At 43.8% G+C, this 23,458-nt stretch overlaps 1 protein-coding gene across 1 annotated transcript in view; it reads left to right on the top strand.

Moving 5' to 3' along the window:
- Positions 1 to 23,458, top strand: part of mecom (MDS1 and EVI1 complex locus) — a gene marked incomplete at its 5' end in the record, with an annotated part of 121,209 nt that overhangs the window by 23,182 nt on the left and 74,569 nt on the right. Inside the window, one exon of the mRNA XM_084558766.1 lies at positions 15,311 to 15,657. Coding sequence (XP_084414892.1) covers positions 15,311 to 15,657 — 347 coding nt within the window. The remainder of the gene's footprint in view (positions 1 to 15,310; positions 15,658 to 23,458) is intronic.

Here is a 23,458-nt window from a genome sequence, read left to right as displayed (position 1 = left end):
TCGAGGGAGTTTCTCATTTAAGCAGCTCGCACTTGCTACTGTAAAAGATCTTAACGCCTGGCAGATAGCATCTTGAGTTAAAGTGCAAGTGATTTAATACTAACAATTAAAGTAGACATGTCAGCAGGCGGCTCGGGCCCCCGCTGCGGCCGGACAGGGAGTGGGCCCTCTCGCCTATCTCCACCAGACAGGGAGACAGGGGGCCTCTGGCTCCACAAACCGCTGATGCTGCTAAACTACTTTTCATTTTCTTTGCTTTCAGAGAAACCGTCCCCTTCTCTTTCTTTCTTAGAAATATATATATATTTTTTTTAAACTGTATAGTATTTGCACTTGCTAGCCATGGTTGTTAAATAGTTCTGTCTGTTGTTGATCTTGGCTTTAGAGTAAAAAACAAGACCTCTGTTGGACTCATGAACTGAGGGGCAGCTGAAAATGGAACGGAGTGGTTTTGGAGAAGAGGAAGGCGAGATGGCAAGCTGAAGAAAAAGCTGAGCTCTGAGCTCAGCATATGGAGAAAAGCCCTAAAAATGATTCGTTTTACAAGAACCAAGGATCTCGCTCCTAACATGGCCAACTCCACTCTCATAAAATCTATAGACATCCATTATAAAACACCCAGGCCCTTATGAATTGCTTCGCCCGAACTCTGCAATGGGGCCTTCTGCCTCCAGATCCCCTCTGGAAGTGTTTGAAAAACAAAGCGAGGCTTCACTTCAACCTCATTAACTAGTTATAATAAACAAAACAATGTGTTTTTAATGGAAGGCAAGTCTCGCCCCCACCCAACCCCGCCCCACCCCCTCGTTTCGCCTCCTTGCTCTGGTCCAGAGCTAGACTGGCCAGTGGTGGGTTTCCCATGACTGCAACTTGTGGTGTCACGATGATGGATGGGCAAGGTTGGCGGGGGCTGCCTCTTGCCCCTTCTCCTTTGGGATGTCCCACAGACTGACAGGCACATTGTGGCGCTCGACCCTTGCTGACGTACAGCTCCGCCCGCTGGCACAGCCACAGAGGGCGCCAAGAAAATGCCCGCTTTTCCATTTTCATATTCAGCGTGATCAAGTCATGCAGATAAATAGACAGAGCAATGCATGGACAAGAGTATGAGCAGACAAATTCGGTGTAACTTTTATTCACTTGCTCATTACAGTAAGCGTATAAAATGTTAAAAGAGACTGTACTGATCAGTTGTAACGCCTTTCCAGCATTTAACAGCACAGACGGGTGTAGCTTTGCGTGAGGAACCCCTGCTGGACCTCAGTGGGGGAGACATTAGCTTCCTGATGAATAAACACTGGACAACAGAAGCTCAGCACCCACAACGCACTCTCCTAATGCAGTTGCACAATCCCAACAGTGCCACACAGACGCATACGTGCACGTCGCTCTCTTTCTTTATGTATCTCTCACTCTCTTGTTTTCACTTTCCCTCTCTCCGCCTGACTCAGTCAAACACACTCCACGCCACACAGAGCGCCTCTGGAATAAAATTCTCCCAGCTAGTGTAAAACAATCCAATAACAGCCAGCACCTCTCAAAATAAAACAATAGCTCAGCTCATGCTGGTGTTGTAAAACAGCTCAGCCTATTACATGCACGTACGTGTGACTATATTGTAAATTTGCCCTTTGGGTAATAGCACATTTTTCCTTCATTTGGTGATTTTGGGATTATAATATTAGTGGTGTTGTGTGTGCTCAGGTGCGTGAGCGTTTTTCACACTTACTCTTGCATTGTGTTTCATGCACGCACATGCTTTCGGTTCAGCATTTTGCAAGGTAGGCTACATCCTTTCTGAGTGTTCATATTTTCCCCAGGGACAGCCGTGCTGAATGGATCGTTAGGTCAAAGGTCATTTAAAAAGAAGGACAAGATATAAGACTCAGGCGGACCGAGAGTGAGGGTACAAGTGACCGTGACCCCTGCCACACTGTCCAACCTGTTTGTAAACAGGACGCAATTAACAGTGGGAACTGGCCGGGCTCACAATGACTTTTGTCTGCTCTGTTGTGTGCATGTGTGTCTAGAGAGGGAGTGGAGGAGGACAGAGAGTTGGTAAAATTTCAAATGAAACACTTTGCATACTTCCACTGATAAATCAACACCCCAGGACTGCCCCTGTACTTTTCTGTCCAAACAACATCCAGGTTGACTTTGTCATATCAGATAAGCGTCGGCTAATGTGATGAAATTTATGGTTTGGCGTGGCCGCTGTACTAATACAGCGGTAGATTGTGTGAAGCTGTGCTAAGTGCATTCAACTGTCAGCTCTTATTGTGGTGTCAGTCCTTCCTTCTAATTAGTGTCCTCAGCGGGCAGGAAGTGGGCCTGGGCTGGACTAATCTGTCAGTGAGGCCAGACCATCCTCGCCCCAGCGACTGTTTCCTTAGATAAACCCAGAGCCCTTTATCTAAAAGAGTTGCGACACTCAGGGGGTCTGGGAAGCCCCTAGTGATTCTGTTATTACTTCTTAGATCTACGTTTTACACGTTTAATCCAAAATTGGATGGAATTTAATGTATAGTCTATTTTTCTTCTTCTTTTTTTATCTGAGAAAAGTTAATCTGCACACCTCTTTTGAGAGGCCTCTTCAGGCACCGTGTTCACATCACAGCACTGATCACCGTGGTGACAGGTGTTGATTGAGCATGAGAGGGAGGAAGCGTTGCGAAGGACACTTCCTGGCAGACAGTTTTATCAGTAAGGGAGCGAAGGGGTCAGAGAAAGGGTGGACGAGGTTATCGCACTCATGTAGTCGTGTACTATACGCGAGTGGTGCTCGGAGAGAGCCTTTGGAGGCCTGGCAGCAGCCCAGAGCTGCTGACCATGGTAACTGTCTCTTTCATATAAACATTGTGTGAGTTATAGCCACATCAAGCGCAGACGTTGGTTTTTGTTTCTGGGTTTATATTGTGCTGCTATGGTTCAAGAGGTCACAAAATAGGCAGAAGGGCTGTGTGAAGGACCTGAGGTTGTTTGTGTATTGTCTAAGGGCGCTGACACATCCTGGAGAGATAACTTGCGCTCATAGAGATTGCCTGGCTGTCTTAGAGTGACTAATGTGTACAGCTAAGATGATATGAAAGTAAGACGTAAAGTTTAAAGACTTTTCGACTCACAAAACAAAGTCAAGTAGCAGTCTCAAGCAGGAAAAGTGAGAGGAGGTGAAAAGGGGAGTGATGGGGGGTGCTTTTCTTTCCCTGCTACCTTCCTTGCACCATCCCTCCATCCACCCTTGTCGTCTGTCCTTTCCTCCCTTCCTTCTCTCACCACCAGCAGGGTCCAATTCCTCCACTTGAGCGCTCAGGGCCAGCAGCGGACTGATTAGACCCGCACCCCCAGCCGCGCTTCTCTGAGGACTCTGCAGCGGGACGACTTCAAATGCACCTCGCTCCTGCCACCCCAAATAAAACCTGACTGGTCCTAATGGACATGTTTTAATCTCCCTGGGTTATTTGAAGATTTCTCCAGCCCGCTGCTGGCCACAGCAGAAACAAATTCCTCTTGCTTTGTTGATTAAACCGCTGCCTCTCCACCGTTGCTTATCGTCCAGCAACGAGCCGCTCTTTTTAATTAAAAGTGAGACACCACAAGTGTGCAATTAACAGCTGGTAATTATAGAGCTCTTCAGAAGTGCAACACTCCACCTTCATTTCAATTATATAATGGACAAGTGGCTTTTTGATCTCCAAATTAGTGAACTCTTGTAATATTTGTTTTGTGGCAGATTCGGAGGGTTAATAGTGGCCTATGGTGGCCTACCTCTTCCATGATTGATGTAAGAGCAGAAAGAGGGATATTAAAAACTGAAACAGTCCATCAGGAAATGCAAATCGCACCTTCATGTTAATGAGCAGGCAATGGACCGGGCTGGCCAGCCGTGGCGTTTCATGTGGGAAAAGCAAGCGCCCACTCTGCCGCGAACTGATTAGTACATTTGAATTTGAAAGTTTAATTAAGTGCTTCTAATACAGATCGTTTTGCAGAGTGACACATAACATTAAATTGTTTGATACTTAATTTGGCGGCCTTTTGATTGCAAAGCAAGCGCGGGTAAATTTGCCATGCAAGTGTGAGCGCTATCCCAAAGGAGGCAGAAGCCACGGACTTCATTTAAAACCTTTAACTGATAACTGATGAAAATGTATTTAATGACCAGTACGCTCTTTGAGTGTATAAAGCGGAACACTTGTTCAGTTTTAATTACAATTGATTTCCATCTATGTACACGGTTGTGGCATTGTTGGTTTAGAGTTAGCATTCTTTCACTCGGCCCATCAATAAAAAAAAAAAGGAGACCTTGATTGATTTTCCCGCTGTACAAGTGCATGCAGCAGGTTGGAATGGGGTGATTATTAATTGACTGCAACACTTTAATGTCTTTGGGGGATGCTTCCCATTCCGCTCCTTTTTACCGTATTGTCAGTGTATCAAGTAGTTCAAAAAAAGTTTAATCTTTGTGCTGCTATGCTTTGTAATTGCTTTATTTCCCAAGTTAATACAGTTTTTATTGAATACTTCTTTTACTGTGGAGGTATAGAGGCACGGTATTACATTGTCTTCATTTGCATACATGAATATTCTGGAATTAAATCAGCGTTTCTTTACGTAACCTAATAAGATACCAGAAATGATTAATTTGTCAAGTTAAGAGGATGTCAAGTTTTGACTAATTTATTTTTTTTCCGGAACTTCCAAATATAGAGAATGCTATTTAAGTAATACAGCAACCATATTCTGGTAAAATTGGAGTAAAACATTAGAAAGATTTAAACCCACTTATAGGAATAATGCCGTATTAAATGCATCAGTGTAACAGATCCATGTTCAGACAATCTGTCATTAATTCCACAGTCATGCCACTCCAAATATGTACAAAACAGGAAAACCAAAGAGAGAAGAGGAAAAAAAGCATGAAATCAACAGTCTCAAGTCACTCAAGCGCTTTGGAATTTTGCATTGGTGAATATTGGCAGCTCGTTGCGAAATAAACACCAAGTATTTAAATTTAAACCAGGTCATTATGGATGGTTCTTAAACAAAATGTCAGTCATTAAGGAAGGCCATGTGGCTCTGCTTAGAGTCCCTGTTTGTTTGAATTAGGAAGAAGAAACAGGGGATTTCTGTGATCCTTCTCGTCTGCCCCAGTGTTACACCGAGGACTCGTTGCAGGCCCCCTCCAACGATGTGCTTTGGATTGTGTGTGTGATCGCAGTCTAATCTGAGCTGGTGTTACTGTCATGTTCCTCTCCGTCGCTCAGTGTTTTTCTGTATTCCCACCTTAATCTCACTGTCATTTGGCAGCTGTCAGTCTACATGTATGTCCACCTCCCTGCCTCCCTCTAACACTCACATGTGCAAAATAATACACACACACACAGCTATTTGCGTACCTGCAGAAAAAATATGAGTTTGAATAGTTCAAAACAGATACATGATTGTTTTTGTAATTTAAACAAATAAATAAATAATTTATTTACTGTCTTAGAAATGTGAAAATATGTATTATGTATTTATTATTACATTAGACTCAATGAGAGTATGTTATGGCAAAATAAAATTAAAAAGGAACTGCCAAAAATCACTTTTAATCACCACTTTTCAACATTCAGATATTCAATTCAATTCAATTTTCAATTTATTTATATAGCGTCAATAACAATACAAATCGTCTCAAGACGCTTTACAAAAACCCGGCCTGAAACCCCCAGAGCAAGCCTGATATCAAGTATAACTTGCAGTCAAACTGATTGCCGCCTCAGTTTTCACAATAGCCCATGCTGTTTATGCCCAGACTCCCATGCAGAGCTTTGCAGCGCATTACACAGGAAGACAACAGTCCTCATACAAGACCACAATCCTACTGTATTGTCCAGTTAAATCACCTCTTAAATAGAGGGAAATTGACATCCATAACAAATAACATAAACGGCTTCAGTGCTCCGAGGGGGATTCTGTTGCTCAGGGCACAGGGCTGAATGTTAGCCTTCCAACAATCATTAAACAAACATCCTCTCCAGGACCTTTTCCATGCCTGGGTCCGTTCCACATGTCGCGCTGCGGTTTGGAAAGTCTCTGCAGCCGCGGACGTTATTGTATGTAACAAGTCCTATAACAAAGTTAAGGTGGAATTGGCCTGCTGCTGTGGTGGTGCCCGAGGCAAGCGGACCCTCAGAGTGGAAAGGCAGCCCTCAGACAAAGCCTATTCATATCCAAAAATATTAAATGGAGGATGTCAGGTTGGTTGTAGGTGGTCAGCTCGTCACATTAAAAATACTCCCAGTCTCAAAAAGTTTTTCTTACTGTTGCTGAACACAGACCTCGTTGTGATTAATTTCAGCTTTCTAAATGAGGCCTGTTGTGTTCAGTCTGTTTCAGGCGGTTTTATATTCTGCGTATTCTCGTGCTTCCAAATACTTCTAGAGGGGATTTTCTGAATTTATGCAGCACATTGTGCATGTTAAACAATGCCCGTATTGATAACCTCTGACCGGCCACTGTAGTGCTGCAACAGCAAAAACTAAAGGTTCTTTTTGAACAGTTTCAGGAGGCTGACAGAGGTGAAAGAAACAGATTAATCAAACGAGCAAAGAAATAGGGGCTATTTAATTTACTCCAAAAAGGAATTCAAAAGCGACACAAGAGCTATGCAGTTTTCGCACATCCTCACATCCAGAGATTCCGTATGGTGTACCTTCCTCTGTTTGTGTTGTGCTTCCGTGCCGTTCTTGTGTGTGTCCAAGTGATGAGTCTGAGTTTGTCAGATGCCTCAGCCCTGACTTGAGGGCCATTTGTCATTGGTGGGATTCATTATATGTGTCCCTAACCCCCCACCCAACCCACAGCTGGGCATGGTGATCACCACTGACCCCCTGTGACAACCACGGCACCTTCATTATGTCACCGCGGCCGCCCTGTCACTACAGCAACTCTCTAACTGTCTGGGTGACACCCCTGGGTGGGACTCCAATCTCTCATCTGGAGGCCTGCCTGTCTCTGAGCTTGTCACTGTGCATGTGTGTGTGCATAGCTCCCTGTGTGTTTGTATGCTACCTTTTCTGCCTTTATATTTTGCCTTTTTGTATTTTTATTTTTATTTAATTTGAACTTCATGGTGTCATTGGTCAATTCAGTGCAGTTTCCTATGATTAACAGATTGTCTGGCTAAAGCAAATATATATATAATCACTCACCTTGCTCCTCAAACAACCCCACACACTTTTATATTCTAGGTTTTGCACCATCGATTATCCCTTAACAGGTTCATAAACTGACCCTTAAATTAAGGAAATAACATCATAGTAGGCACACTAGATTACACTACATTTTTTTTGTGCACCATTTCCGCACCATAATATTATGTTGTCCTTCCCAAAGGGATAATTTCAGATACTGGACACTATTATGCCATTACCTCCACCCCTATTTTATAATCAGCAATTATTCAATTATGTCCCATCAGTTGGAGGGTGTTGCCAATGTCACCGCCCCGGGCGTTTAGCCCCTGCTCTCTGTCAGGGAGACCCCCAGGGCCCCGCAGAACGCCTGTGATTAGTGTTGCGTCTGCAGAGAGGTGACAGAATCCCTCTTCAAATATTTTGTCTTCATTTTACGGCTCTGAGATGCAATTATGGAGCAGCAGTTCATTACAGCAGCACGCGGCGCTTCATGTTTTATGCATGCTGCCTCATTTAGGGCCTTTATTAACGAGCCAGGTTTGACCAAGCTGCTTGAGACTGCACTGCAGGCTGTGCAATGGCCACCTCCGCTTGTGTTTGTGTATATGTGTGTGGTTGTGCTGGCAGTATGAGTAAGCAAGAGTGTGGGGGCAGAGGAGAGGGAGTGAGTCAAAACCAAGGCTAGATGGAAAATAAAAAAGAAAGAAAAATGTGATTGGGAGTAAACTGAATGAAGCGGAGAATGTGTGTGGTCAGTGCAGTGGTCACTTCGCTGCTGTACCCTCTTTACCCCGGCAGCCGGCCTCATAACGCGACTCTATAGCGTCGGGGCTGGTTCAGGCTGGCGAGGCTTTAAGGCAGTACATTGAACGGGTGGGGGCAGCAGGGGTGACTAACTGCACCTCCCTCAGCAGAAGAAACTCCATCTGCATCCAACATTGAGACAGATGAGGCCAATTTGGCTCCTTAAATTTCTGGGCTGTGATGGATGTGGGGTGGCTGTGCACACTGAGAGGTTTGTAGGAGAGAGAGAGAGAGAGAGGGAGGGGGAGACAGGTGAGAAAAGGGAGAAAGAAGGGAACATCTAATATGAGAGAGAAAGAGTGAATAGGGAAGGAAAGAAGGGTGGAGGAGAGTCACACGAGTGCTTTAAATGCATTGTTTATTTATTGGCATTTCTATTTTACGCAGAAAAGTTTAGAGTTGACTAGTCCAGACAAATTAAGCTACAGTGCTAACAGCTAACAGCAACACACAATGTTTGCCTGGTGCCAGTGTGTTAACGGTGGTTTTCCAGATTTAAGCTGAAGCAAATCTAAATCTAATGTGCTGTAGCCTGAAATCTGTGTGGCCAAATATCCTCTTCGATGGAAGATGTGGTGCTGGGAGGGCAGCCAACGGCATAATGCGCTCAGTGCCCACCAGGCTTTTCTTTTTCGAAGCATTTCATGTTTGTATACTCAAAGCAAATGTGTGGGGACAAGGTTATTGATTTGGTGATATACACTATGGTTTCACTTGATCTCAATCAGGTGTGCCTGATTATTCACGTCAAACTGAATGCGCTCGAGTTTAGCCGCACGGCTTGCAGAATAACTTTTTCCTTACATTTCTCTACTTGAAATATAAATTTCAAGTAGTCAGGTTGCATTTGACTGCAGATTTACCCAGCTTTAACTGACTGATGGCCTTCTAACTGCAGACCAGAGCTCCCATCTGCAGTGCAGATCACCCCCCTTTGATAAGAACTACCATCCTCAGGCCTACATAAATATTTTATCAAGTATAATGGAAATTGTCAAATCAATCTAATTGTGTAATGCATTACGAAGACATCAAACTCAAACAAAGCACATATGCTATCATTTCTTTTAACGACGCGGCCAGACCGGGCCGGGTTGAGCCGGCGGTTTGGTACCCAGGGGGCCTTCGGCAAGGGCCGGGGGTGGCTGGCAGCAAGCACTCTGGATATACGTCTCTCTCTGCTCTGCCCGGACCTGCCTCACTCACATTTCATCAAAGGAATCAATTTCTCAAATGTGCACAACTGTGAGCCATAATTATATTAGGGCCCAATGGCAGTTAGCCATGACATGAAAGTGAAATAGGGAGGGAGAGGAAAGAGGTGGAATGTTCATCTATGTTTGCTTTGACATGCATAGAATATACATTTTAGGACAAACATTATTTGTTTGTTATTTTGGATCAAGAAATAAAAGTGCAGCTTTCCACCTCTTTCCTTTGTAATTCTTAAGATTGTTGTGACACCTTTGCACTTGTTCTTGTGTATCGTTTGCTGATGTCGCTGTCTGAAAAGATGGAGGGATGAGGAAGATAGATGAAAGGAATGGCACAGGTGAACAGAGCAAACAAATCAAAAGCTTAGGATGTGTGACATGTCGGCGAGTGCTGAGCTGAGAGATGATGGGATTAATGACCTCTGTCGGCACATTCTCTCCACACGCCACTTTTAAGGAGAAAACAGACAAATCAGTACCTTCAAACGCATCAGTAGATGTTCACTCCTTCACAATAAGCATATGCCCTCGTTAAGAAAGAAATTAAAGCAGAATGTGGAGATTCACAGAGATGTTTGAACACCAGTTTGACTCTTTCTTCTTTCTCACAATTTTGGACCATAACAGTGGTCGAAATGAAATACCACTAAATGGTTTGTTATGGCTTGTTTCGATTACTCATCTACATTTCCCACACTGTATTCAGTATCTCCTTTTTCCCTTTTATTCCCACTCGCCTTCCCTCTACTATCCCTCCCTCTTCCCCCTCATCTTGTTTATCCTGGGGTCATTGTGCGATCTGGTTGGGCCGTCCCTCTCCACGGCGGCTGATGTATGACCTGTGGAAACAATGTGAGCGCCGGCTTGTTATTCTGTTTGCGTTACATTTTGACAGGCCTGAGTTAGCGCCCGACTGGGATCCTATCTCATTAGGCCGAATGCGCGGCTAAAACAATCATAAAAATCATTTGGCAACTGGCATCCCACTTAGGAACACCTGTCAACACACAGGCGGAAGATAAACTCTGCGAATTAGAGTCGGGACCCAGATTGAATCAGGGAGAGGGGCGAGGACGGAGGAAGGAGTGAGCGACGAGAGAGATGCCCATATGCTCTGCGTTGTTAGAGACTTAATGGTATGAAGCGGTTGAGTTGATGTGGACACCTTCTTGCTGATGATATTGATTGTGGCTTTAGTTGTGGCGTGTTATTGTGTGTGTGTGTTAAGCACATCCATCTCCGTGTTCATCAAGACTTCCTTCATTAGCATTTCATCAGTATGGTTTGTTAATCATCCATATTGATTATCCCACACTTGGTTTGTCTTTTCATACAAATGTATCAAGAAAGAAGTATTTGTTTCTAGAAACTGTTCAACTGAGTAGCCAACAATTCTCTGACAGTCCGCAAGCCTCCCTTCACTTTTTACATACTTTATTTTTCTTCCTTTATGCAAACACACATTCTCTCTCCATCTATTACTCTCGCAGACCTCTTTCTTTCGCTGCTGTTCAGTCCCCTCCTAACCCTGTCCAAACATACATCTTTATCAAGCGGTTGTTGTCAGACAACATTAGATAATTAATAGGCCATTTGTCAGGCCTGTGAGAAACATGTTAAAATCCCCGAGCAGCTCCCCAGATAAATCCTGCCTCGCACACAGGCTCCTTTGTTGTGTCAGCCTGCCATCGGAGCTGCAGATTTACCATTAAAGGACACTCATTATTAATCACAACTAATGCTAATTAATTAGGTGTCTAAGTGTGTGCGTGTGTGTGTGTGTGTGTGTGAGCACAGAGGGACCAGCTCGAAGTCTCAGTTTGTTGCGCGATGTTAATTGGTAACTCTGCCCAGTGCTCCTAATGGAGTGTTTTCCATTTTGAATGGGGAGTAGTTGACTAACACAAGGGTGAAAAAACATAGACAATGCTCTCATTAATTAAGACTGTGTAAAGAGCTTGTTAGTGTGGAGAGTAAGTGTGTCCGTGTGTGTGCTTAAACGGACAATATAGATGCCAGTTTTTGAGAATGTGCATGCGTAGCTTTGTGAATACAACTATGGATACGGCTTTTTACTTGGACATTCAGCACCTGCAGCAGTTCCTGTTATCTTAAATTGTCTTTAATGAAAATTCTCATTCCTGCAATTACATTAACTTTCAAAGTGTAAGATAAGTGTACATCTTATCTTTAGATATTTATCTCTTGCACCTAATGCCTGCTTCAATGGACACTTTACAACAATATGGAGAAAACGTCACACTTTCCAATTCAATTCTTCTCGGTTGAAGAAACAAATACTGAGAGATAAACTGTGGACAATTTTCTAAAACTGTATGTACATACAGATTTGAATGTTTGTGTTTAGTATCAGCCGGTCCCACAGTCACCCCAGTGGACCCGTGGACCAAAAGACTCCCCAAAAGCGGTGTTAAGGCCTCCATTAAGCACAAAGACAGAGTTAATTAGGAAGCTTATTGCCTCTCCCGAGGCCATGGGGCTCCAAACGCTCTCCTATACACCCTGCTGAGGGAATGTAGGCGCACACCGATGCACTGTAATTAACAGTGCTTAGCAAATCAACAGCAGTCATTTTCTGATTGGCAGTGGCTGTGAGAGCGTCAAAATTAACCAAATGAAAGATAATTATTTTTATTTTGTTTTGAATTCAGCTTCCGTCTCCCTGGGTATCTTCATTTATTTCATACAAAAGACTCAATATACAATAACAGCACTCCCACATGTTTTGAGTTCTTGTATTTTCACTGGATATCTGTGTTGGAACAGCAACACATTTTCATGATTTTCCCACTACATAGATACAGACGGAAAGGAAGGGAATGATGAAGAGCGCAGTTTTGGAATTTGGATTATGACTAATGGAGGGGATCATGTGTGATTATGTTTGACCTGCAGTACAAGGGTAAGCCCCCCGTCCCATTTGTCTGTTATCACAGGCAACAAATGATGTCTTCAGATAAGCGCAAGGGCCGGTCCTCAGAAGGTGAGGAGTTCATTTCCATATTTCAGGATCTGAGACCCCATCCGTCAACTGTTGGACCTCTCTATCTGGCTAAACAAAGTGATCTGTGAATTGGCTCCAGGCTAAGCAGATGAATAATGTTCTCACCTTACACCTTACAGTGTTATGGCCAGCATTGTACATTATGGAGGAATTCAGATATAAAACTTCATTATTCTTAACCGTTTGAACAAGAATATGTGAGTATACATACATGACTCACCACAAGGACTATTTAAAAGTATTCATTCATCATTTACAACAAGCAGGATAGCCGATTAGTCATAGAGTGAAGAGAGGCGTCGAGTAACATGGATAAACATAGCGAGAGACACGCAGTTGTTAGTTAGGCAGCAGCAGCAGCACAGAAGAAAAAAAAAATGAGGAGGGGTTGACTATGTCCACAGGTAGGTTATTCTCTCTGTAAACATATGTATCCATTTGTCCCGCGGGTGCGTCCCCTTGGCGTCCCGTCAGCAGTGGCTGGGTCACACCTCCATTAGGGGCTTTGTCACAGTGATTAATAGCTCTTTCTATCATCTTTAATTCACTCCCTGATGATGGCGGCCCTGCTCGCTGCTCGGGGTAATCATGTGATGTATGAGTCCGCCCAACACCTTGTGGCAGAGGTGAAAATCATTCCACCCATGCAGATAGCAGGCCCGAGAACAAATGTTCTCCCTCTTAATAAAAATTAATGAATTTTCTGTCAAGCGCGAGCATTTGAATACATGATGTATACGGGCGTGCTTGCATGTCTGTGTTTAGGCAAAGTGTCATTATGTATTTTCCTGCATTAATGACGGGGTTTGATGTGGAGATAAGGTTGTTTTCATACTACTTATGTTGTTCTTCACTAAATCTTTTGTGTTGTCTTTTGGATAAGTCAAAGTTTTTTCGTGTCTTTTTTCCCCACTTGCTTTCTAGTACTATCGTGAGCTTGATCTATGTTATTAATGCAGTTAAAGGGATGATGATGCTGCCAGCTGGAGTTCCCCACCTCCAACCAAAATTCTTTTAGATCTCCTTCTTTAATGAAGGGCGTCAGCTTGCAATGACGAAGTAATGTCCATTACTGTACAAACAAACAGGACTATTTGCTTCACGCAGGCAGAAACATAGAAATGCACACACACACACACACACACACACATACATACATACATACTGGTCTGATCATGTGTGTGCAGTGTCCCTGCCACCCCACACGTCTAAGCAGAGTCACGGTCTTTGACTTATCAATCATCTGCACATGAAACCACAATTTTTAAAACTCCGAACATGGCATATTTGCTTTCAGCTAACGTTTACGTTACAGAAACATATATGTTTATGAGCTGAAATGCTCTCATTGATTCCAGTCAGCCGGGAGAATTTCTGGCCTAAATCAAATATAAACTCCGAGACCAGCGTGAGAGGGGAAATGTCAGAGGAGAAACAGCAATGGAGGGATACAGTTACCTTTAAAAGCTCTTGTCCCTCTACCATATGGCAAACTTCACATCCAGCACTATAACCGCGTTACACACAGTCTCTGTGCTGAAAATCATTATACTGAGTCCCAGGGCCACAGTGGGTTTCGTGCCCGGCCCAGCTCTGTAGAGTCTTTAAAAGACTTTCCCCCTCAAACACGCTGGGGCCACACAGTGTGTGTGTCAAACACAATAGCTGCACAGACACTGTGATCAGGTATTGCTGCAGGGAATGACTATGAGAAATGCTTAAGTTGTAGATATGCCTCGACATATACATACAAATAACACAGAAAACACAGACATACATCTGTGATAGAACGCTGATCCAGCATGTGTGATATTTTTTTTCCCAACGCATATTTTGACAGGAATTATGATTCTTAACTGGCATAGCAAAACAGCTTATGTACTGCTTATGTAGTATTTGACAGTCCTTTCCACCAGACAGTGTGATTTGACTGTGGCAACATGACAGTTAAACATTTGTTAAGGATATGTAGATACACTGCACTTGGCTTATTTTATGCTTCATCTAACATAGCCTCCCCGTAGGAACATACAAAAATGTAAAGATTTTTGTACAGCTTGAGTTAATCCGCTAGGTAACTTGAGTCAATCAAAAGCACAGTGAATTCATGGCCAGTGAACAAGAAGTGTGCATGTGTGCATTTGTGCGGATCAAAGGTTCCATGGCTGACAGCGCTGAGGTACAGTGTCACACAGGAATGTTCCTCCGCAAAGGGATGGGTTGTTGAGCCTCATTAGCAGAGCCCCTGCTCCCCGTGACCTGTCAGCCTGCGTTAGGCACAGCCCACCACAGAGCGGCAGCTTCCTGTGGATCATTTCCGGCTTTTAGTGTCCGTCTGTCTCACTGTGTGACACCTGGCTGGCTTCTCCTGTACCTTGTCAATTTGTCTCAAACATATCTGCCTGTGTTCTTGCCAGTGACTCCTCTGCCTGTCCTTTCAGGGACAAACAGTTTCAACTACGACCTCAAAGTTGTTGTATCGACACTGAACATAATCACTTTTTCACCATTTAGCTCCATCAGCCACGTGTGCCAATCTGAAGAAGCCCAGTGCGGGTTCAGGGGTCGTGCCTCTATGTCCTGTTTCACTCTATTCACAATTAACCCTAGTGTGCTTCCCTCTGTTTTCAGTGTACAGTGGAGAAAGAGTTCAGGAAAGGGAAATATAAAACAGTCATAGGAGTACAATGCTGAGTCGACCCTGCTTACCCAGTTTGGCATCAAGTCAATCAAATGGCACACATGCCATGTTTTTGCTGTGGGACCCAAAAACTTGTTTTGGATCTACTAAGTCTCTTTTATTTTAAAATGTAATAGATGTTTAAGCGTGTTTCTCAGACCGAGAACATACCCAATGATTAGAAATTAGAAGCAAAAAGAAAAGCTCAATTAAAACAGAATTAAGCTAATTTTGGAACTTTCAGTCAATGTTCAGTCATCTGCTGTTTATTTGAACTACACTGTTTTAGTCATTTGTCGTCCAAACCTGAAATGTTGCGCAGCTTTTGTCAGTGCATGCAATTTTTTTTGACACAAACGTCTACTGCTACTGAACATCGCCCTCACGTGGAGACTTTCTTTCGTAGGTGATGGCGATGATGACTTTGCCCTTTACCCGTCCGATGTCTTAGATGACGTATGTGGCTCTGATGGGGATCCTACACCTTCTTCGGTCTTGCCAGAAGACCCAGCATCCCCTCTGCTGTCTGACGATGAATCTTCACCCCGGCACACCCTGTCATTCCACCATCCAAATATCTTTTTACCCCAAGAAGATCTGTCCATTCCCTTGGACTTTGAATTGCGTGAGTCAGCAGTTGCAGGCGCCGGTCTGGGCATCTGGAGTCGCAGGACGGTGAACGTCGGCGAACGCTTTGGACCCTATGAAGGAGAGCGCAGGCCTTGTCTCCAAGATCCTACTCAAGGCTGGGAGGTAGGAATATGTGTATTTTTGGCATTTTCTGCCCTTTTGACTTTTGAAAATTTACTCAGGCCACAATGTTTTTCAATGGTTTTTGGGTAGATTTCATGGCAACTACTGGTTAAATAAATTTGCTGTACTTGTAACATAACCGCTTAAGCTTTAGTTCAAGTAAAAACATCCAAAATTTGGTTACCTATTTTTTCTCAGACTGTAGTAGTGCATTTTTTAACTAAGGGGAGTTTTCCTCTGCCAATATACACTGTAGCAGTCACATCAGTCCTCTTTTTATTTCCTACCATGTCGTCATGTTCACATTTAGCCCAGTTACCACAAAGCTGTTTCTGCTGTTTGTTGCCCAGTGATGTAATGTTACCTCAGTGCAACTGAAAGAAAGTAAGCCGAGGTTTGCTCTTAACCCAATTAAAATGAAAAGCCATAAATCCCTCCTTCATCCCAGTTAGGGACCCAGAGCGGCCATTGGCAAATCACATATTGGTCAGCAGGCACAACAGATCGAAAGCAGGGTCACGGGACAAGGTCAGAGGTTAGATGTGGTCTCTGTCAGTGTCAGGCTCGTTCGGTTTTATGGAGCCGGACGAAGGGCCTGGCTGAGTATCAGCCTCATTTACTCTCCAAGAATAGATCCTCTATAATTTGAACACGAAGGTTTTAGTCTTTCACATTCTGGGCTTTGCCTCTTTGTAGGACAGAGCCAAACTCATTAAGAATAGCTGACCATGCAGTTCATAAAGCGGGAAGTCACAGGTTTGAATTAAAAGACGATTCAATACAGCGTTTCTCTGTTTCAAGTCCATTCCAGTGCTACACTTTATAGCTAACTCAGAACAACTTGGTAAGGTATCAACATTAAGCTCATATAAATAGCTTTGAATCTGGACTGGTGTTCATCAGTTCAGACTCAATGGGTTTGCCCTGGACATAATCAAAATAAATTTCCTTTTATTTTTTTTGTCTTTACCCTTGACTTGATTTCTCCTGGAAGCAACTTCTCCCTCTTTATCTACTAGAGTGAGACGCAATATATAAATGTCTGTTAAATCGAAGCAAGGGAAAACTCTTTATTTTAACCCAATTTCATAACACAAATTTTTAATACAAAAAAAGCCTCCTCCCAAAGAGATTTACAGCTGGTTGAACAAGCTCTCTGGGTTATTCTTTTTCCCAGGGAAGGAAATAAAGGAAAAAGAGGTTTCATGCATTTTAATCTGGTGGTAATTTATGGGGGGCTTGAATAATAATATGTATTTAAAAAGCTGAGGAGCTGGGATCTTGTGTGTGTGTGTGTGTGTGTGGGGCAGGCATGCGGGGGGGCTAGGGGGGGAAGATGGGATCCTGGCGAGGCAGCACTGTATCACAATGTTTAATTACCGTCCTGACAGGGAGCCATAACTCTTTCCATTAAGTAAATAAGTTGTAAAGAATTTATGATGAAATGCCACATTATTCAGAATGGATATTCAGTGATGACATCCCTCTGCATTAAATATGGTAAACGCCATTAAGCCCCACTGACCCTCCCCCCCTCTTCTCCCATGCCCACCCGTTTACCATCCCTCGGCCATTGCTCACCCCCTCCTCCCTCCTGCCTGCAAACCGTCAATATGCCAATAACCCTGCGGAGGGTCTGTAAAAATAAAATTGATTTGGTAAATGTGAGTTAAGATAGATATGTTTGCTTTCATCATCAATTCCGTGCGGCGCAGCAAGGTGATGTCACCGACCGGGGAGCGATAAAGTGGCGCTCCCATCTGGAGCTTTTGATGTAGGGCCCTGAGCGGCCCAGGCCAGTGGTGACAGACTGGGGGGGGAGTTTGTCACCAGGGAGGCCACCACTCCTCAGCGCCATCACCATAAATTTGGGAGCTTTATTCATAAAGGGGAAGAGTGAGTTATGGCATCCATGATGCTTTATGAATACAGGAATGGTGACTTATGGGAAAGATAGCTTCTGTAAATAAGAGGTAGAGAGGCAGCCATGAGGGGTCTGTCAAGCTCACCTACACTGGCGTATGCAGAACTGAAGTGCTGACTGCCAGCAGTCTCGTGCCCAGTGCGTTTGAGTCTGTGTGCATATGCGATTGTGTTTGTTAGATGAGACCAATATAGGAGCTTTTCATTAGCTTTTGAGAAATATGAAAAAGTGTCTCTGTGCCATTGATCATGATGACTTTGTACAAAAAGTCAGATTTCTTTGAGTTGTATCCTTCCTCAGATGACTCTCATGTGGATTTGATCTACTCATCAGGGGCTTGTTCAACTAAATCAACTTGCAGACACCTAACACTTGTGATAAAGCAGAACATTTCTTACTAAGCAGCACTGTGATTGTGGCGAACACAGCATCAGAATTAAATGAAAGTCAATTTGAGGATCTTTCCGTAAAAACTGGCTTCTAAGGGGGCAGTGCGTGACACACTGAAGCACTTGTGAAAAGTGGGCCAGTTCTCTCTAAATCTCAATCTGGCAAACCGAACATGACAACACTATCAGGAGATCAATACATCAAGCTATGTTGAGAAATAGAAAAGCAACTTCATCACACACACACTGAGACTCAGTTAGTTAAAGTCCAGTGATGACTGAAGAAAGTCTACTGTGTCTACTTGTGAGTCTACTGTGTCTAGACGTATAGCTGTAACAGTAAGGTGTATGTAAGGAAAGAAACAGGAGAGAGAATGATTCAGCAATGTATTAAACCCACAGTGAAACATGGTGTTGGGAATATGTAAGTCTGGTGGTGTTTTGTTACTCTGGAATTTGTTACCTGTACTAAATCATCTCCAACCTGAACGAGGAAGAGTAGCGCTCTACTTCTTCAGCAGGATAATGAACTGAAACACCTCAAAACTTTGAACAACTGCATAAAATCTGCAGAAGAATTTTCAAAAAACCTGTGGAGTCCGTGAGCTCGGGTGCTGCTGTTACTAAAGCAAAAGGTGGGAAAACAAATAAGATATAAATGAGATATTCTTATTAGATTTAGTTTCACTAAAACAGATAACAACAGTAAACATCTAATACAAGAAGAGATTTTGGAAAAAGGTCTGAATGGCTTTAAATCTAAATTGAAGGTTAATAGTCCATTCATCTCTGAAGGAGAGTCTGAATCTCAATGGGTTCTCCAACAAAAAAAAGCTGACGACAGCTCTAACTTCCTTGAATAATAAAGTTTTCCATTTGGGATTCATTTAATAAATTAAATTTGAAAATATAGAGGAAAAGTCGTGAATTGCAAAAAAATCATTCCATCTTTCAGAATAAGGATGAGGTGGCCTGCACTTGCTCACAGTATTTGCATGCATTTCCCCATGGCCTCCTGGAAAATACTCTTAACGCCTGGATGCCCTCCAGTCCATATTCTGCTGTCTCTCTCTCTGAGTCGTTAGGCACATTGAAATTCAAACTCCATTTGTGTCTGTCCTCTTCTCAGCAGCAGCAACAATAAGACAGAGAGTTAGAGTCCGGGAGAGAGTTATCCGGCACTCAATGAGCCTTTGGGCTCACCCAAACTCGCAGCCCCACGGGATTATGGGTCCTGGGCTTAGAAAGCTGGGTGCCTCCTGCTGTAGGAGCAATGGGCGGAGCAGGTTAGAGATACGAGAAGGGGTGGAATGGTGAGTGGGGCGGGACAGGGACGCTTAGGGTCTTTGTGCACCTCTTGAGTGAGAGGCGGAGGTGGAGGTGGAGGTGGAGGTTGAGGCGATAGTGTTGGCGGTAGTGGTGGTGGGGAGGTGGTGAAGGAGATTAGCAGGGATGGTGAATGGGAGTAGAGGATTAGATGGCTGGGCAGGGCCTTTCCTGGCTCGGCCTGTCTTCTCAACCTCCTGAGAGGATGGGAGGATGGAGGGAGGAGGAGTGGCAGATGCCTGACCAGGAGACCCATCTTTTCAATTATTGTCAGCTGAAAATCTTGCATTTCTAAAGATCTGGTGTGGGTGTCTAAGTCTTAAATCAAAAATGTTCAGTTTAAATAACAGAAAAAAAACTTTTAGGTGGTCTGTATTGTTGGACTTCTTTTGGCACAGTCAGTTTGAACTCCAGGAAAGGTCAATGCTGGAATCAGAGTTTTGTGGGTCTGTATGTTGGATATGTGTTGACGTCTCATCTTGTGGGTACATGTGCAAGGCCGAGTGTGAGAGTGTAGATGGAGGGCGTTTCAAGAGGGCGTGTTTTTTGTGCACGGATAAGCCGCTGTCCTGAATGAATGCAGATGTCTCTGGCTGGCTGTCCGCCTGTCCCCTGTGCACTGACGGCCTGTCACCTCTCTCTGTCACAGGGAGAAAGAGCCACTCTCAGTCCTGGCTAAAAGCCCCTTAATCCCCCAGCCCCAGCCACGTCCCATCTACTGTCAGCATAGATGGCCCTGCCCACAGCAGCGCTTAGAAAGGCAGGCACTTGGGATGAACCTCTCTGTCACTCACGCACTCTCTCAATGGACACACATCTTCACATTTTCACATACACACACACACTCACACATGCTTTACAGAAATTCAAAGTGAAAAAGTCTTCCATCTACAAAGACCACGTGAATGGCGGTTGTCAATGCTTTGTGCTGCGTGAGCGCTGCGCTGACATCATTGTGGGAACTTATGAGAGGAGCGCGAACTGGCTGCTGAGACGCAGTGTAATAATGAAGGAGCACTTCATAGTGTACACTTGGGTCCCATTCGCACTTAATGAACTGTAATAAAGAGTGTTAAAATCTGTTGTGTGAATCGGGGGAGTGTGAAGATGTAAATACAGGGTGTTCTGAACAACAGGTGTAGCTGCGCTGCAGAGGAAACACAAATCCTTAAATTACACATTCCCTAATTGAAATTACAGCTATGCCACTGAGCTCTACTAGTGCTTTGACATTCCAGCAGATCAGATAAGTGAACCAAGAATTTAATTCCTATCCCCTTAATATAATATATTAGAGGAGTTACGTTTTACTTGTCACACCAGAGTTTAGAGCTGGTGCAGGAATTAGGGAGGTGGTGTGTAAGAATTCTTTCTAGCAATAGGCCTAACTTTGCATCTATAAGAAATCTACAGTTATATGTCAATTTTTTTTTAACTTTTAACATAATCTTTTCATGATCTTAACCAAAAGTTTCATTCCGCGCCATCCGTACTTTAGCCATAACCGTAGTGTGTTTACCATTTGCGATTTAATCAGTACTAACATTGTCGAAGTTTCAAATATTGTACGGATACTTTGGCTTGATGTAAACCGCAGGGGCATACCGTCAGAAAAGGCAAATTGCAATTGTTTGGGGCCCCGTGGAAAACAAACATGAGAAAGTAGGGGCCCAAGATGTCTGCCTTTTAGCATATTTTACAAACCCTCTTAAACGTATGAAGGACCTACTGTCCTTTGACAATTTACCAAGTTCCAAATGACCCTAAGAAGAGTGAATTTAAGAGTTGAATTTCTATATCAAATCAAATACATCTTTTATATTAAGTTCATATATGTCACCTTAGTACCTTCAGTTAAGTTCTTCTTACCCTGGTCCGCCAGCTGCTTATTCATGTGTATAAATCTAACAACAGCAATTTAATCAGTTCAGTTAAAGTACTGAGTGAAGTCCTGGTGAGTAGACATTATGTGTGTTAACCTGCTGAGCTACCAAAACACCCCTGGCCTCAATCTTTGTTCCAGTGGTGCCTCCCCTCAATTTAAACAGCTCCAGAAATGCCTTTGGCCATGTGCGTGTCAGCGTCTGGCTTTGTCTCTCCTGGTGTCTGCAAGGGAGATGAGCTGCTCGTCCAGTGTAACTGAAGTTTGATTGTCTTGGAAGGGAGTGATGCCCATACAAAAGCCCAAAGACAAAACAAGCTGGGGGTCCATCTCCGTGCCTCTCAGTTGACTGATAATCCCTTTCTTTGGGTTAATCTGTTGTTTGTTTGTGCTGGTTGAAGCTAGTGTGTGTGTCTATTTGTGTGTGTGTGTGTTTTGGGGGTGAGGGGGTATTGACGTTTTAATCCCATGTGAGACGAGCTAAGAGAGACGAGACACATTCATAAAAATAGAATGTAAGGCAGAGAGAAAGTGTGAGTTGATTCTCCAACATGTGTTGTCTGGAAGATGCTCCTCTCTTATTAAAGAGATTGGAAGAAAAAAAAAAACGTACAGACTTCTTGTTTCCCCCTCATTCCTTAGCAATGACCCCCCGCCCCTTCTTCCTCCACCTTCTCTTCCTCACTCCCCCCATCCTCCTCCCTCTTTCTCTGTCTGAGTTCCCAGCAGGGAGGGGAAGCTAGGTTAACTAACTGAACAAAGTCAGAGTGAATTGTGAAAGGCGGGCGTGAGTGGGGGCCGTGCCAGTCGGAAGGTGCAGCCAGCAGCACAATACCAGGTGAAGGAGGCTCTCGTCAGGGATCCGTCCAAGTAGGGCAAAGGTCATGGGGCCTTATTAGATCTGAATTGAATGGAAGGACTTGTTTGATTGAAGAAGGAGGTCAAGAAAATGAAAGATGGGGAAGGAGGAGTCCACCTGTTTGAAAAGCTCTGAGAAGTCCCCCCCCCCATTCCATTATACGTGACCCATCAGGATGCAGACAAAAATTTGACTATATAGTTCATGGCAAGATTAAGAAAACACACACTCTGAGCTGGAAAAAAGAGAGGCTGATCTGATCGGAAACACATGCAGGGCAAACCCAATAACACAATGACACATGTCTAGACAGCCAGAGATATAATGGAATTTATATGCAGGTGCATTGACTCGTCAGCAGGATATAAATGCTGCTGCCTTGTAACACACATTTACATCATCTGTCTTCAGATGTTATAGCCGTCTGAATGCTCTGAGATAGAACTAGGAAGTCGCCGTCAGAGCCATTATTTTTAAAACACGTCTCTGTTACGAGAGGATTTACGAAGGAAAGTAAAAGGGGAAATGAGAGAAGAGAGGCTAACATGTAGCAAAGTTTACCAGCTTGAATTAATTTCACAAGAATTTGATTAGCAAAGAGCTTTGAAGCTATTTTTAAAGCTGCACTGTAATGAGAGTAAAAATGTGAATCATCCTTCTATTAATCTACAACTGTATATGCAGTAAACGTGGAGAAAGTAGTGAGGTAACATGAGGAAATGAATGAGAGGAATGCACAAGTGCTTCTTACTCCACCCAGGTTGGGAGCAGTCAAATCAAACGCACCTTGTCTTCTCTCTGTGCAGGTCTAGAGAGCAAAGTGCTGCTATTCACTTAAAAACGATCAACAGTGCATGTTTAGAAAGGATACTCGCCGCTCCCTAGAACATATACCAGTGTGGTAAACCCCACAGGCTTTCACACACAAATACACAAAATGTGCCCCCTGCACTCTGCACAGATAGGAGTGAAAATGAGGGGACCCCTAACCAGCGTACAGGAAACAGAGGTGATGAATTCCGTGTGCGGGGCCACAGAGCCAGGCCCATAGATACCTTATCTAGAGGGACTGATAGGGGAAGGGCCTTCCCTTAAAACACACCACTGATTGTTTCCAAATGTCTCCCCAACAGTGCAGAGTGAGAGACAGCGACTCAGGGGCAGAGCTTGCAAGACTTTTATTGGTGCAGTCCGAGGAAACCGAGAGGGAACGGCTACTCTGTCCTGGCTTTTCTGCCCCTGAGTTGCTGCTAGCGCTTAACAACCAGTCAGATCGCATTACCCTGGCAGTAAATCTAAGTACCGGTTAACGCAAATAATCAAGAGCTAATACTGCTCTACGAAACCACTTTCCGTGTGTCTGTGGTCAGAGCTGTGCAAACAGGCACAAGCCAAGGCCCTGTGTCCTCTTAGTATCCTCC

This window comes from Chelon labrosus (genome assembly GCF_963514085.1).
Source record: "Chelon labrosus genome assembly, chromosome: 13".
Classification (NCBI taxonomy): Eukaryota; Metazoa; Chordata; class Actinopteri; order Mugiliformes; family Mugilidae; genus Chelon; species Chelon labrosus.
This window is presented reverse-complemented; position numbering and strand designations above follow the sequence as displayed.